The following is a 16,493-nucleotide window of genomic DNA, read 5'->3' as shown; positions in this document are numbered from 1 at the left end:
TCGCAACAATGAACATTGTCCTGTGGGATGAAATACTCTCCCGTGTAATCTGGAGAAAGACAATTATTTTACTTTAAAAACATGACAAAGGATGATCTGATCTACACTTTTATTGACTGGTAACCAGTTGAGTGAGCGAAAGTGATTTTGACCAATATGTGACCTGGCATCAAGATCAAGTACAAACCTTATCATCTTATTCTGTGTCACTTGAAGTTTATTTTTAAGTAACTGGGACAGGCCGGGATACCATATTGAACAGCAGTAACCAAAATGACATTGGAATAGGGACATAAGGAGTTTGTTGAGTAAGATAATCCTTTTTTGCGATATACTATGTAAATATTTCAAGGGTGCATAAAAATTTATAGCCTTCTGCAACACTGACCTAGCCATTGCATCAAAAGATAAAGATTGATCAATGGTTGCTCCGAGATATTTCACCGACGAAGTTGGTTTAATAACTATGTCATTACATTTAATATTAAGGGCTGAGTTTGACCTAAGTCTATGTTTAGACCAAAATATATTGACTCAGTCTTGTCTAAATGTAGTGGTAACTTATTATCCACCAACCACCGGCTTACAAGATGCAAATCTTGTTCCAGTGCATATTCAACATCAGCTTTAATACATTTACATGAAACCAGAATGCCTGAGTCATCTGCAAATAATAACTTATTTTTGACTACAGCTGACATGTCATTAACATAATATATATGATAAGAAAAGAAGACCAAGGATTGTCTCTTGTGGAACATCACATGTTATCAGATGAATGTGTACCAGAAATATCAACAAGCTGCTTTATATCAGAAAGATATGATCGAAACAATCTCAAAATATCATCACCAAGACCAGCCGCACTTAATTTCATAAGAAGTGTTGCGTTGTCTACAGTATCGATCTCGAATGCCTTTTGAAGATCTTACAATAGCATTCCAATAAAGTTACCTTTATCCATTTGCATTCTTATACAATCAGTTAAATGAATAAGACACGTGTCTGTTAAAAACCCATGTCTGAAGCCTGATTGAAATTTATAGATCAACTTATTTGATTTAAAATAGGACTCTACCTGGTCATATACAACACACAGGCACGAGTATCGGACCTGGGAAGAATATATGACCTTATTGATAAAAAAAAACTGTGTTCATCTTAAATGTGTCTTATATTGTTAACTTAAAGCATATTTTTCAGAGGGGTAATATTTCACTTTTTAAGGGTTTTTTTATCAATAATGTCATATTTTCTTCCCAGGTCCGATACTCGTGCCTGTGATACAACCCTCTCAAACGTTTTAGAAGCAATGCTCAAGATAGAAACCGGACGATAGTGTACCATTTATAATAAAAATAGGAATAACTCTAGCAGACTTGAGCTCATCTGGGAGCACATCCTGTAAAAGGGACAACTTAATTACATGTGTAAAAGTTTGAGTAATACATGTAATTAAAGCCCCATCTATCACAAAACGTCCAATCCAAAAAGATAGACTATTGTAATTCATGTTGATTTTCTACCGTTAGGTACAAATCAAAGACATAAAAGTACTGTCTTTGCAAGAAATAGTACCTAAATTTCACCAAAAGCAACAATTTAACATGATTTTTTTGTATTTTCTGATCGAAGATCAGTAAATACAAAGCTGACATTCAATCTCTGACGACAAACCTAACAACAAGTAGTTCTCAAAACAGCTTAAAACTAGTGATTTAAAAGATAGAAATATTTTTATTTTGTTACAAGTATCCAACAAATTACAACGCATTCAAAGATTAAATGTAGCGTTGGCTTATAGAATTGTCAATAAATGCACAATCACAAATTACGCGGGTGAATATGATTTTAATCAATGAATTCTATTTTTAGCGATGTCGATTACCGAATACATGTACTACACAAAAAATCTGACTTCCGAGTAGTGGAATATATAGATTCTACATGTCGGACCTTTTGGGCGAGAAGATTTTCGCTAAATTATTTACTTCAATTTTAAACAATAGGTTTATCCTGAACAAAATACCCCGAAATTTATAAGGATTACAAAAGACAAGAATAAAGCAGAAATACAATGGAAGTTCTAAATTTAGAATGACTTGATTTTATTCAGGCAGTTTGTATATTTTCTCCGTGGTGGCAACGCGTTCGTTTTGTGTGTGAGAGGTCTGGAGTTCAAATACCAGTCGAGGCAATTTTTAAAAAAAATCTTTGTTAAGGAAGTAGCCATGATATGCAAGGATAAAGTGCGGCTGTCATAAAAAATGAACATAAATGATTTTTTAATGCAACTCTAGTTATGCAAAATTACGTATGTATCAAACTCTGGTGCCTTGCAAGGTGAATTATAGTACATAAAAATAAATTTATACAGGAAAATACATACACATATACAGTACAAGATCAGAAATACCGTGCAGAGCTGGCAGCCCTTTGATTTTTCTTGGCCACATTGTAATAGTGTGCAACTTCGACAGAAATTTTCTGGATCTGTGCGGGGAGTTTACTGTACGTAATTTTTGTAAGAAGAAGAATTGCCTACACATGTGTTCTAACATTCTATTACTTAATCTTATACGTGATTATTCCATAGAAAATAGTGATGTTAGGCCAAAGTGATTGTTACAATTGTCAATGAATACGATGCGCAGCTGAAGATATTTATCAACAAAATTCGAATTACAAGCTAACGAGCGATCAAAATAATCCAGAAATAGTTTAAACTACTTTAAAAAAAGTTTATACATTTTTCAAAACAAGAATTATATATCGGAAGCTAATAGGTGGGCTGAAACAGATGAACTAAAGCAACGTATTATTCGGACACACTAATTTCGGATGTTAAACTATATTGTAAGTATTTATAACGACTCTATGATATTACAAACATGTATGAACAGTGCTATTGCATTTTTTCTCAGTATCTGTCAGTGTATGAAGAAGGACCACTTCTGGTTGAAATCCTATAGCTAGTTTGTCTAGTCTAACTGGAAAGCTGTGCGCTCACAGAATCTATTATCTACGACCCTATTATCTACATTGTTTTCCAGATGTTTCAAGTAAACTAAAGGCTCATAATGAAAAAAAAACAAAAAACTGTCAATGTGTTCAACAAGATGGATCGTGAGATTTTTGCACTTTCAGCTTTGTCACCGCAGACACTTTCAACTGCTAACAGAAAATTGTGGGGGACATACTGTAAGGAGAATGTCTTAATAATAAAAGGTTTCGATCTGAAGGTAACACTGTTCTATAAATAGATTTTATCTAATCACCACTCCATCACCTGTACTGACTTTCAGACAAGCGATTAGGGAGTACACATTAAACCTGATGTTAATCAGCAGATACTTACTTAATACTTTATTTACGTGCAATATTTTAAGAAATTTTATACAATTGTAGAAAGCAAACAAGTTGGAAATGGTATTTAGTGTGAAAAGAAAAGGGACAACTGAACACTGTACTTTTAAGTTACATTTAAACATATGTCACGATCTGCTCTGTCCTCTATATACATCTTTATACCTTGTAAATGAAAAAAAAAGTTTTAAAAATGCACCAGTTATTGTCGATTTTAACAACAAATATTTTGTGTGAGACATGATATTCAAGGGAAATAAAAATACAAAGGACTTATATTTTATTGTCTGTATGTTAACAGTGTACACATGTATGTTAAATCATGGACCTCAATTGTAAATTAAGTTTACATGCAAGCATGCATGTAAGTTTACATTATTTCTGATAAAACAAATACTAGAATCGGCATTTTTATTAGGTAAAATAGAAAAAATGCAGAGTTTTGCTTATTCTAAAATTATCAAAGAATTAAAAATTATTCATAATTTTTTAATGGTCGTAGCACTTTGGTGGATAAATTCATGACATCTCCAATCTATGTATTTTACATAGAAACCAAATTTTGTACGGTATATCTGGGACAGAAAGATACACTTTCATTTTTAGTCCCAAATTCTTAAAATCATACAATATCATCTCACCATTTCAAATGTTGATAAATAGTGAAACAAAACAAATTGCCAAGCGCACTTTTCTCAAATTGACATGCAGGCAAAGTATAATGCCCCAAAAGTAATTTCTTTTTCACTTTCTTTATTTTCCAGATGTTTTTAAATCATCATAATAGTTGTACATATGAATGCTTCTCAATCATGCTTTACGCAAGTTTAACTCCTGGAACATCATTTTCATTGAGAGAAATGTGAATTAAAGTATTTGTAACCATTATCTTGTATAATCTTCATGTAGATGATTCCAGATTCTTTGTCCGAAACTTACGATATGTGGCTATTTTTAGAACAGGTCTCTTATCAGTGACGTATACAATGCTCATCTCAGATCGTTGGCTATTAAAGAAGATCAAACTCAGTTTGACCTTGACTCATAATAAAGGACCTTGACCTTTGAAGTCAAGTTATTGTTATTTCACAGGTTTTAGCTATAGTTTGCTATAGCTATGTAATTAATGAATTGATTGTCTTTATACTTCTACACTAAACACTTATAACAATGACATTTGTTTCGTAATTCAAATATGACTTTGACCTTTAAATGACCTTGACTGTCAGGGTCAAATATTGAATATAGATTGTCATAACTTTGTTATTTATTAATTTATACAGTGAAAAAAATGCTAATGACAAAACCTGTTTGTTGAATAATTCAGATATGTCTTGGAAGTTTTTTTGACCTTGATATTCAAGGTCATATCATTGAAATTTGCTTAACTGTCATAACTTTGTCATTTATTATATGGTATATAAATTATGGTGTATCTTTTGCACCTGGTCTGTATCTTGATACCTATGGAGGGAAATTGAAACTACTTGGCAGAAATGTGAACCATGATAAGACAATGTGCAGAGTGCAGGTTTGACCCTTTTTAGGTCAAGGTCAGACTAAGACAAAGATTGTTGTGTCACATTTATTTTATGCAGCATTATGCTGCATTATGAATTTCACTTGGGAGGGTGATAAAGGGAAAAGTCACATTAACATCATGTATATGGCGTGACATTGCTGTGACAATCCACTTGTAAAAAAATTATTAAAGCTGTACTGTATGGTCTGTTATGAGACACTCTTCTTTGTAAAATATTCTGCATCTCATAATCACTATATGTTTTAAGTTTTTATTTATTTTCCTTCTCTATATTTTGTCAGGTATTCTTCTGGGTCCACTGCCAGCATTATACCCTCTGCTATATGATCATTGATGTATACGCCCTTTCTCAATAATAAGGACCAAATAAGAAAAGTTAAATGATAAACTTTGGATTTTGCAAAAAGTCAAATCATTGTTTTTCATTCAAAACATATGTGTCTAAGTATTTGAAATAAAAACATTTGCGCCACATGAACAGTGAAATATGTCTAAGTCGGATGTTTTAAAAATGTATCTGATAAATCAAAGATATTTACGTTACTGACTGATACATTCATGGTTAAACGAAGTTTAAGAATGAAAAACTACAAACTTGTCAAACAAAATTTATTTCATCAAAAGAACATATAATACAAGGAAGATATGACTGTTTGTCACAAGACTATTCATAAAGATATCTCAGCAGTAAGCATTTGATGATGGCAAATATTTTAAGTCAGTACATAAAAAATACAAATGCTTATATAACACACCTTTTGTAAGTTGTATTTATAATTCCTTGTTCACATGTAAAAAAATAAATTATGATTTTCGTGTATTTATCTAGGTTATATACATTCATGTCTGGGGTCCAACCTCATAAACCAATTATCATTGTGTGAACATCATTTTAAAATACCATCTATAATGTAACGTAGATATCATACTTCATCACAATTAACACATTATAGACAAACATTGATGAACATCAATTGTAATTGCAATTACTCTGAAAATAGCAGCGACGTGGATGTACATGCTTGTTAAAAACACAAATGATAAAGAAAAGCATTAATATTTGATAAACAGCACATATCTGTCTTCTCTATTCAACAGATATATGAAGATGTAGCTACTCTCAATGCCTCAAACATTAAACTATATACTGCAAACATATTATTCAATCATATCTTATGACCATTTGAAAGCTTTTACATTCTCAAAGCAAAATATATGATCATGAGAACACTTTTTGGTTGGTACAATAACATTTATACAATGTAGTAATGGTAACGTAGATATCAAAATTCATTACAACAGGACATTATATTCAAACATCAATTAACATCAAATACAACTGCATTAATTAACTCTGAAAAAAGCGCCAACATGAATAAACAATCATATAATAAACACTCTGATTAAAGAATTAATATTTAATAGACAGAACAAATCTGACTCCTTAATTCATCACATACATGTATATGAAAATGTAGTTACTCACAATGATTCAAACATTAAACTATAAACCGCAAACATACTATTTCATCATATCTAATGAACATTTAACAGTGTTTACAGTCTCAAGGCAAAATATATAATAAAGAAAACACATTTTGGTTGCTACAGTAACATTCTTACATTGTGGTTATGGTAACGTAGATATCAAATGCATTAATAACATGCTTGCTTGTATTGTCTCAATATTCAAATGTTTAAAATCGTGCTTGACTAATCACCACTACATTGTTATTCGCTGTACTTCGAGATCATGGTATTGGCTTCCACCGTAATCCTAAACAGTCTCTTTGATTTTCCTGTTTGTTGAGGATCATCAATTTTGCCAATTATATCTGAATGTGTAACCCATAAAATGTCCTCCGCTCTTGGCCATCTGTACAGTTCCTTCACTTTTTCCATAAAAGAAATCTTGTATTCACCATCTTCAGAATCAATTTCCTGAACTTTCCCAATGTATACCATGCCATCATACATAACAGCTACAAAGTCGTCGACACTGAACTCATTTGTAATCACAGAGTTTTTTGTTTCTGTCATTTTAGAATGGTCTATGTTGTTGCCTGTACATATGTCGTCTTTGTTATTGTCAATCTCTTTAATACTCCCTTGCTGAGTTGCTCTTTCTAGTAGTGATATCTTTGGCTTATTAATACTCTTAAGCATAGAAACCTGAGTCCACGTTTTGCATAGTTTTCCTGTTGCACATTGTGCGCAGTAACAGGACGTCTCTCTGGTCATAAAAGCTTTGCGTACATTATCAAACATAATAGCATGCAGTTTCATCGTATTTTGGACAGGTCTGATGTTCAAAGAAGCAAATTCTTGTTGTTTTTTCTCGCAAAGTTCCTTGCTGACAAACAAAAATGTTACTTCTGACATTGAAGAGGATTTAGCCCAACTATAGAAGTCATGAGCATTTTGAATAAGACAATTCCCTTGACGAGATGCCTCATCAGCCATTCTTTTTGTAGTGCCACCAAACGTCGCATGCACTTTTGCCATGGCCTGCTTCGAAATAGTTGAATTGAGCAATTGAACTCCATACACCTCATTGTGGTTTGCGAGGGTGTTAAATATAAAACTTGTTTCTGTATTGGCTTGATGGACTGTCTGTCCAGTAATGTACCTTTGTGAGGTTGGGAAGCAAGCTTTTGATTTCTGGTAACACAGCATCCAGGAATGCAACAACTGTGCTAGAAGAATGTGTTATGGTGTCTGAAACAACAACATAGCTCTTATGACACAACCTGCTGTCTTTCTTAAAATATATGACAACTGGGTGCAGTGTAACTGATGTCAGGCTCCAGTATGCGGTTTGCACTTCGTCAGCTGTTCGACATGTATAGTTTTCCGCAAAATCCATCTGAATCAACGCCTCGTCATTTTGCAAACTTTCTTTATTGGCTTTTAGTTCTTTGATACTGACATTTTACCCTGTGTACGTGACCGCAGAAGTCTTCAATTTCCTTCTTGATTAATGTAACAATTCTTCTCTGGTAACCTCTATTTCTACTATCATCATTTTCTTCATCTTATTTTCTAGCTCAACCTTTTTTCCATTGTCTGTATTTTATTAGCTTAATGTCTGAGTCAATTGTGTCCTACCAATTCTTCTACGCTATTTCTGTGGTTACATATTTTTTCTGGATTTTCACTTAACTTAGCACCCACTTTTTCTCATTGCTGCAACCTTCATGGCCATATTTTGGTGTTTCAAACACTGGCATGCATTTCTTGATATGAACTTTGCTAGCAAAATGTGTTTTTAGGCCGTAAACGACAGAAAGTTGCCAGGGAAACTTTAAGGTCACTGTTTTCAGCAGCACAAACTTCTCAATACAAAATTCTTCAAGTAGTCAGTGAGGACTTTGGTTTGTTTTCATTGTTTCACATCTTTCTTCCAGGCTGAACTCTGCAGTTGTCCCTCTCTCCAAGGAACTCTTCTATTCTTTTCTCAATCATTTTTGAAACACATTTTCTTGTTTCTTTTACAGCTGCATGGACTTTAGTGACAGCTTTTCTCATAGCTTTTCTGGACAATCCAATTTCAGAACTTAATGCGTTCAAACATCTGTTCTTTCTTGCTATGTGACCTGCTACTGTACAATGTAAAACACTTCTTTTCTTCTTTGAAATTGACGCTTTGGCATTCTTCACTTCAGAAATAACGACATTAGCAAGGAGAAGTTTTCTTTGTACAGTTTTTCTTCTTCTTGGTGTTAGTCTCAACTGCTCAACTTCTGCCTTCGCTTTTGATTTTGGTGACATGTCTGCAACGACTTTCTTAATAGAAGACAAAGTATTTATTTCAGACACAGGTGTAAAACATTCTGATGTTGACTCTGATATAGATTTATTGAGTTTCGACATTGAAGGAATTGGCTTTTTCCGAATTCTCTCTAACTGTTTTGCCTTAGTTTTCAGCTTCCTTTCAAGATCTATCTTTTTGCTTTTTCAGTGTTGCAATTGATCTATGTGCCCTAGCAAGTGCTCGACTTCGTGCCTTTTTAGCCCCATTTGCTCTTGATTTATTCTAATTGCAGGAAGACTGACGATCAAGCGTTCTCTATCACCTGTAACTGGTTCTCTCTCTGTATCACTTTCTGTACTATTGGCAACTTCACTTCCGATGCTAGCATATCCACTTTCATCATTGGATGCCCTACTTAACTCATATATTCGTAATCTATCCAACAACTCTTGTCGTCTAGTTCTAAATCGTTTGTTAGCAGCCTTCATCTTTTCATTTCTTTGTTTTCTCTTTTTGTTACTAAGTTCAGCTGATGGAATGTAATACTTTTTAACCCTTTCTCGCTCCGTCTTCTGGTATTCTGCACCTAACAGTTGTTTCTTGCGCTCTCTGTACTCTTTTTGTATCTGTGCCCGCGATTTCCCCATCTGAAAGAAGACATCAAGATTGTTTTAAGACAAAACGTAAATATGATATCTACGTTACCATTTGAACGTACTTTATATAATATGTTCTCATAGCAATATGTTGATTTAATTATGTTTACCATGTAAATATGAATATACATTAATATTAATTATGCACATTTTCTATTTCTGCAGTATGACTTTGCATTTACTATCAGTAAACCGGTTACATCTAATGATATGGCTTGAATGAGCATGCTTTAAAGATTAACTTATAAACACTATGTTAACTTGCAGATTAAACAAACATAGGTTTAAAAATAGTACAAAACAGCGTCGTGACGTTGATATACAGTCAAAGCATACACGACATGACTGATTGCTATTGCTCAGAAAACCCTTAAGCATCATGATATCTACGTGATGAATGATAACGTAGATATTGTATACTTTTTTGCTTTATTCTACACAAATAATCGTTAATACTTTTTATCATGTCAATTTATTTAATACAACGACATATTATCTAAATCATACCAACAGAAAGAATGTACAACTGTCAAGAAAAAAATATTTACCTTGGTTAGGAGGATTGTTGGCTGTTCTACAATGTTTCGCTAAAATTTTCTGTATTATTTGCGAAGTTTGTCATTGGAAAAAAACATGGCTGTCGTGAATTATTACGTCATTTCATAATGTGATGACGTCATTTAGGTATACACAAGATTGACTTCGTACTCAATTGTATTCGTACTGCAGTAACGTAAATACCGATAACGTAGATATTTTCTGTTATGTTTGGCTTTAGCAAATGGAATTATGATTAAATATAAATTAGTCAATGTTTAACACTTATAATGTGAACGAATTTTATTCAGTTAACATGTGTGTGGCTTTTGTAGTGCTTGTCGATTTTTTATATTTTAATTCACGTAGATATCACACTTTTATATAACATTCCAATCAAACGACGTTTGGCATCAATTTTAAAAACCGAACAAACCCAGTTGTAATTTTTGTTTTCTTAATTTAGAAATCAGACAGGTACAAACAATTTTAAATGTTCTTTAGTCACAAAATGTTTTTAATAAGGAAAATTTAACATTTTAAAGAGATGTATAACGTAGATATCTTAAATTTTGCGACATGCAAGAAACTTAAAAATAAACACTTTTTAGTTCTATCATCGAAATAAAACCTTGTGCTATCAAAAATTATGTCCTTTGTTAATATATCGTTGAAAAAATGGGTCTTAAGATACGTATCTATCATTGGTAAAAAGGTGCGCAAAATATGTTATAAAAAGCGGCGACAAGCATATTTTGCCAAAATTTCGATATTCAATTGAGAGTTGGAGACAAAAACAACTCCCATAACCTTTTTCGTTGTATTGTATTTTATAAATAACCCATCTTCGAATATCATACTCTTGAAAAATATTTTTTTTCGTGTACCAAATTATTTCTAAAGGGTTACGACAATAAAATGTTTGATTTGGTCCTTATTAGTGAGAAAGGGCGTATAGCAGTAAAAGCTTGTAATAGGTCCTACAGTTTTATAGTATGTTTAACTTCAACAATCTCAGCATGTTGAATACACACTCATCCTTATGAGTTCTGTAGTCATTTAGGGTTAGTCTTGCTTACATTATCTGGATTCTATTTTGAGTTTTTAGCTCACCTGTCACAAAGTGACAGGGTGAGCTTTTGTGATCGCTTTTCGTCCGGCGTCCGGCCGTTGTCCGTCTGTCAGTCGTCAGTCAGTAAACTTTTGCTTTAAATGACATCTCCTCATAAACCACTAAGCCAATTTCATCTAAACTTCACATGAATGTTCCTTTGGTGGTCACCTTTAAAAATTGTTCAAAGAATTTAATTCCATGCAGAACTCTGGTTGCCATGGCAACCAAAAGAAAAATCTTTAAATATCTTCTTTTAAACAACCCTAAAAACTAGAGCTTAGATATTTGGCATGAAACATCTTCTAGTGAGTGTCTACCAAGTGTGTTCAAATAAAAGCCCTTGGGTCAAAATTGGCCCCACCCCAGGGGGTCATTGATTTTCCCTATATGCATATAGTAAAAGCTTAAAAAATCTTCTTTTAAAGAACCCAAAGAGCTAGAGCTAAGATATTTAGCATGAAGCATCTTCTAATGAGTGTCTACCAAGTTTGTTCAAATAAAAGCCCTGTGGTCAAAATTGGCCCTGCCCGAGGGGGTCATTGATTTTCCCTATATGCATATAGTAAAAACTTAAAAAATCTTCTTTTAAAGAACCAAAATAGCTAGAGGTAAGGTATTAAGCATAAAACATCTTCTAGTGAGTGTCTACAAAGTTTGTTCAAATAAAAGCCCTGGGGTCAAAATTGGCCCCGCCCCGGGGGTCATTGATTTTCCTTATATGTGTATAGCAAAAACTTAGAAATCTTCTTTGAAAAAAACCCAAATAGCTAGAGTTTAGATATTAAGCATAATACATCTTCTAGTAAATATCTACAAAGTTTGTTCAAATAAAAACCCTGGGGTCAAAACTGGCCCCACCCCAGGGGTGTCATTGTTTTTAACTATATGTGTATAGTAAAAACTTAAACAATCTTCTTTTAAAAAACCCAATGAGCTAGATTTAAGATATTAAGCATGAAACATCTTCTAGTGAGTGTCTACAAAGTTTGTTCAAATAAAAGCCCTGGGGTCAAAATTGGCCCCCGCCCCGATGGTCATTGATTTTTCTTATATGTGTATAGCAAAAACTTAAAAATCTTCTTTGAAAAAACCCAAATAGCTAGAGTTAAGATATTAAGCATGAAACATCTTCTAGTAAATATCTACAAAGTTTGTTCAAATAAAAGCCCTGGGGTCAAAACTGGCCCCGCCCTAAGGGTGTCATTGTTTTTAACTATATGTGTATAGTTAAATTAAAACTTAAAAAATCTTCTTTTAAAAAACCCAATGAGCTAGAACTTAGATGTTTAGCATGAAACATCTTCTTATGGGTGTCAACCAAGTTTGTTCAAATAAAAGCCCTTAGGTTAAAATTGGCCCTGATGAGGGGGGTGTTGGGCTGGGGAGGGCCTATATACAGGTGAGCGACCTCAGGGCCATCATGGCCGTCTTGTTGTATGATAGGTATTCCAGTGGTTAAGATACAAGATTTATGCCCTCTCCTGTTTTTTGTTTGGAGCCCGAGTACCCTACAAGTGTGACTAGGTAGTGTCGGGGCAGTGTTCTTTGAATGTACCCTTCTCTTGTTGGTGTTTGTTCTCATATTTTTTGTTTGCACTTTAACATTTGTAGGCATGTGTACATTTGAAAGTCATTGGTTTGGCAGGGAAACATCAGTTTCCTTGTGAAATGCCTGAATCAACTCTTTGACTAGTAGCCTTTAACCACAACATTCATTTTTTCAAGAATAAAGATTGCTACATGTGCATGTACTTACGAAGATTGCCCAAAACATCATTAAAATTGTATGTAAAAGGTGATCACACAGAACAGTGTCAAATTTCTTACTAAAATGTAATTTTGCTATGTCCACTTGCTGTTAATTATCAAATTTGCTAAGCCATAGTAGATTATGCATTGTCACAAGTAACTGAGTTTCTGTAGAATGTGCAGGTCTAAATCTGTGATTCAATTTAAAATAAAAAATCATTCTTATTGTAAACTCAGATGGTGCCCTATCTTATAATAGTCCTATAAATATGACACTGCATTGTGATAATTGTACTTGGTAAAACAACAAGAGTTGTTTAAAATCATATTGCATAGTTTTCAGAATATTTTTTTTGCTATTATAGTTAGGGTGTCTTTTTGTATTTGAGACATCAAGTTTTTATTGGGATTCATAGAGTATGACATAAAAAGTTTTAAAATGAGTCTGGGTGGCTGACACCACTATTTATTACTATTATATGCATGAAACAATTTTACTCTTAACCTGCAGAATTTCTGGAATGGCCTTGCCCAGTTTCTATTTTTAGGACTGTCCATTATCAATGTAGGTGTACTAAATGAGCCGCGCCATGACAAAACCAACATAATGCATTTGCGACCAGCATGGATCTTGATCAGACTGTGCGGATGCTGGTCTGAGAAATTCTGCAGGTTAAGAGTAAAATTGTTTCATGCATATAATAGTAATAAATAGTGGTGTCAGCCACCCAGACTCATTTTAAAACTTTTTATGTCATACTCTATGAATGTTGGGGTACTAAATGAGCCTTGCCATGACAAAACCAACGTAATGCGTTTGCGACCAGCATGGATCCAGACCAGCATCCGCACAGTCTGATCAAGATCCATGCAGTTTGCTTACAAACCCTATAACAAGTAGAGAACCTGATAGCGAACAGCATGGATCCTGATCAGACTGCGCATCCACACAGGCTGGTCAGGATCCATGCTGGTCGCAAACCCATTACATTGGTTTTGTCATGGCGCGGCTCAAATGTAGATCAAGATGAAAACTCAAAAATAGTCGGCTAACAATATGTAAATGACATCATTCCTTCAATTGCTTTAAAGATTTCGATAAAACTCAATAGATGTAAGCACTATAAGTATAGAACTTTGTCATCTAATCTATGGGTACAAGCAAACTTTTACTGCCATAGCTTCAGGGTGCACAACCATTCACAATAAAGTGACCAACATGTTGCAGTTATTTTCAATGTATTTACCATGTTGGTACTGTAAACTTTTGTTTGTTCCCCAGGATTAGCTGGGAAAACCCCATTATTCTTAATTCAGGAGTATGGTAACTACAGGAGAGGACACTTGACTTACTGAAATATTAAATTAGGAAGTATGTATCAAAAACAGCTGGATTTGTTACAATTCACTGAATGAAATTGCAGTAATAGGTTTTTAATAACATTTTCTAAAACAACTGAGCTGTTTTTTTATTAAACTAAACAAGAATGATCATTGGTTGCCAACTTGGTTCTATAAAAAAAAATTCAAATTGTTTGTTAGCTGCTCTAGAATATTTTCTATGGAATGGGTGTTGGCACTCATATGAGCTATTTAGGCCCATCATATATTTCTTGTTAATTGATCTCATGTTTTTCATAATTTATTTCCAGGTATATACTGCCATGATAATGGAATAAAGGCAAGAGAGACAGGATTGTTAAAATAGAAGGTGATAGATCTGTGATATGTAGACATAGAAACAGTCGAGGAGACCTGTCAAGTGATATAAATGTTGTCATACTACAGAGAATTGTGATACAAGAATTCCTAGGCAATATTACAATACCATATTGGTGTTTGTAATTAAAATCTGTGATCATATAAAATACAGTTAGAAATTCAGACATTTTGTTTGTGGGAAAATTTGTGATATCAGTAACTATTGTGAAAAGTAAAAGATAATCTTTTAAACATGTCTCAACCACCGCAGACATATGAACTTACAACATTTTCAACATTGGTTGTTTTATGTGTTTCAGCAATTTTCTTATTCCTTTGTGTAAAAACACTGTTGGGCATTGTGCAATGGTTGATGGGAAAGAACTCAAAGACTGATAAATCAGCAAAAGATGAAATTAAGGTAACAGAAGAAGTAGAAGAAGAGGATGAGGCTGATGGTGGTGTAGACACTACAACAGAACCAGCAGATCTAGATACCAAAAAAGGAAAATAATAGGATTATTATAACTTAATTAGGAATATACTGTACTGATTGGATTACTGTATAAGTAAAAATAGTTATTCTTTGGGATGGACTCTAGCTGACTTTACAAGATCTAGATGTACGTTGTATTTGTAGAAATAACAATAGGGGGTTATTGTTGTGGATGTAGGGGTTTAAGATAAACATTATTGTCACTAAAAATGAGATAACAAAATGAAACAGTCTACTGATATAGATTTAAGGATGGGCATTTTTTATAGGACTTAAACAATGTTGAAAGAAAGTCATAGATAAAGAAATGAACATGTCTGTTGTTTGTCATTGCCAGAGTAAAAACTCACGTAAATGGTGCCTAATCTAAATCCCTTGGTTTACACATTTTTCTTTTAAATTACCGTACAATAGTTTCAAAGTATTTTTGTATGTAAGAGCGCTTAAACTACAGCAATGCTTTAGTAATATAAAATGGTTACTAGTACTTTATGTTTTTCTAAAACTTAAATTTTGTTTCTATTCCTTACTCTGACAGAATTAGATACATGTATTTACAGACAAACTGTTATGTAAGTTTGGTAAAGTATGTTGTTTCTTACACAGTGATTTCACCAAGTTAAATCATAATATTTGAAAATATGTGAAATATAGAATTTTGACACTTATTCTGTTCAAGTACATAGTATATACATGTAGAAATCAGGTCAACATATTCATGACATCATTTCAAAGATAACATTGATATAAATGGGCATTATTTGGTGCCAATTTTGGTAACATCCTACTTCTAGTTTATTGAAAATGCTGTAGAATGTGATGTAAGATAAAAACAAAAAAGAAAATTGGTCCTTTGTCAGTGAATATATACTATATTAATACAGTTGACTCTCAATAAGTCAAAATCGCTTTACTCAAAATTCCGCCTTAGTCGAATAATTTCTAAAGTCCCGTCAAATTTCCTTCTTTATCTTTGTATTTTAACTCCGCTTAGGTCAAATTTTGACTTACCGAGACTCCTGTTTAGTCGAAAAGAAAATTTGGTCCCGTCAATTAAAGTCCACATATTTTCATCTCAATTAGTCGAAGTGTGAAAACAGCCGACTGATCAAAGGTCGGCGACATCAAGGTGAGATGTTGTCACTCGTGATTTACACGTTTCATAGTAATTTTTAATTGCCGGTCATCATGTATTATTAACACGTCGTAAAAGTGTCTTTAATCCGTTTCACGACTTAATTGGTTTTAACAGTTAGATAACTAAATTAAAATTTAATTACATTTCTTTAAAAAAGTTGACTCGTGCCAGTCTGACGGGTGTTAGTCAAATAACAGCCTAGATATTGATGTGTATTATCAACGTAAATGATATTTGTATAATTAATGTTCCGTCATATTGCATACATTAATTTGTACTTCCGGTTCACGATAGTTGCTAATTTCGTTCTCGTCCGATGATCAATTAAATCAAATATAATTGTGTGTTTATGTTTCACTATTAATAAACACTGTACATGTATTAAATTTTGAATGATATATTTTTGTTCATTTATAATTTGTAGCTGAAAGTGATTTAC

At 33.2% G+C, this 16,493-nt stretch overlaps 1 protein-coding gene and 1 long non-coding RNA gene across 2 annotated transcripts; one reads left to right on the top strand and one right to left on the bottom strand.

Moving 5' to 3' along the window:
* The first annotated feature begins 2,624 nt into the window (after positions 1-2,624).
* Positions 2,625-16,239, top strand: LOC132728081 (uncharacterized). The gene is made up of 2 exons (XR_009625433.1): positions 2,625-2,856; positions 14,372-16,239. It is a non-coding gene; the product is annotated as an uncharacterized LOC132728081 (long non-coding RNA).
* LOC132728084 (uncharacterized) lies at positions 8,867-10,804 on the bottom strand. The gene is made up of 2 exons (XM_060713692.1): positions 9,868-10,804; positions 8,867-9,310 (listed from the first exon to the last, which is right to left on the bottom strand). Exon 2 carries the CDS (start codon positions 9,308-9,310, stop codon positions 8,867-8,869), a length of 444 nt encoding a protein of 147 aa, XP_060569675.1. The 5' UTR covers positions 9,868-10,804.
* Positions 16,240-16,493: the final 254 nt, after the last annotated feature.

This window comes from Ruditapes philippinarum, unplaced genomic scaffold (assembly GCF_026571515.1).
Source record: "Ruditapes philippinarum isolate M1 unplaced genomic scaffold, ASM2657151v2 ctg191_1_1_1_1, whole genome shotgun sequence".
In the NCBI taxonomy this organism is placed as follows: domain Eukaryota; kingdom Metazoa; phylum Mollusca; class Bivalvia; order Venerida; family Veneridae; genus Ruditapes; species Ruditapes philippinarum.
The sequence above is the reverse complement of the archived record's forward strand: the minus strand, read 5'-3'. Positions and strand labels throughout refer to the sequence as shown.

Coding starts and splice junctions, on each gene's coding strand:
- LOC132728084 (XM_060713692.1), bottom strand. CDS start 9,310: ATGGGGAAATCGCGGGCACAGATACAAAAAGAGTACAGAGAGCGCAAG.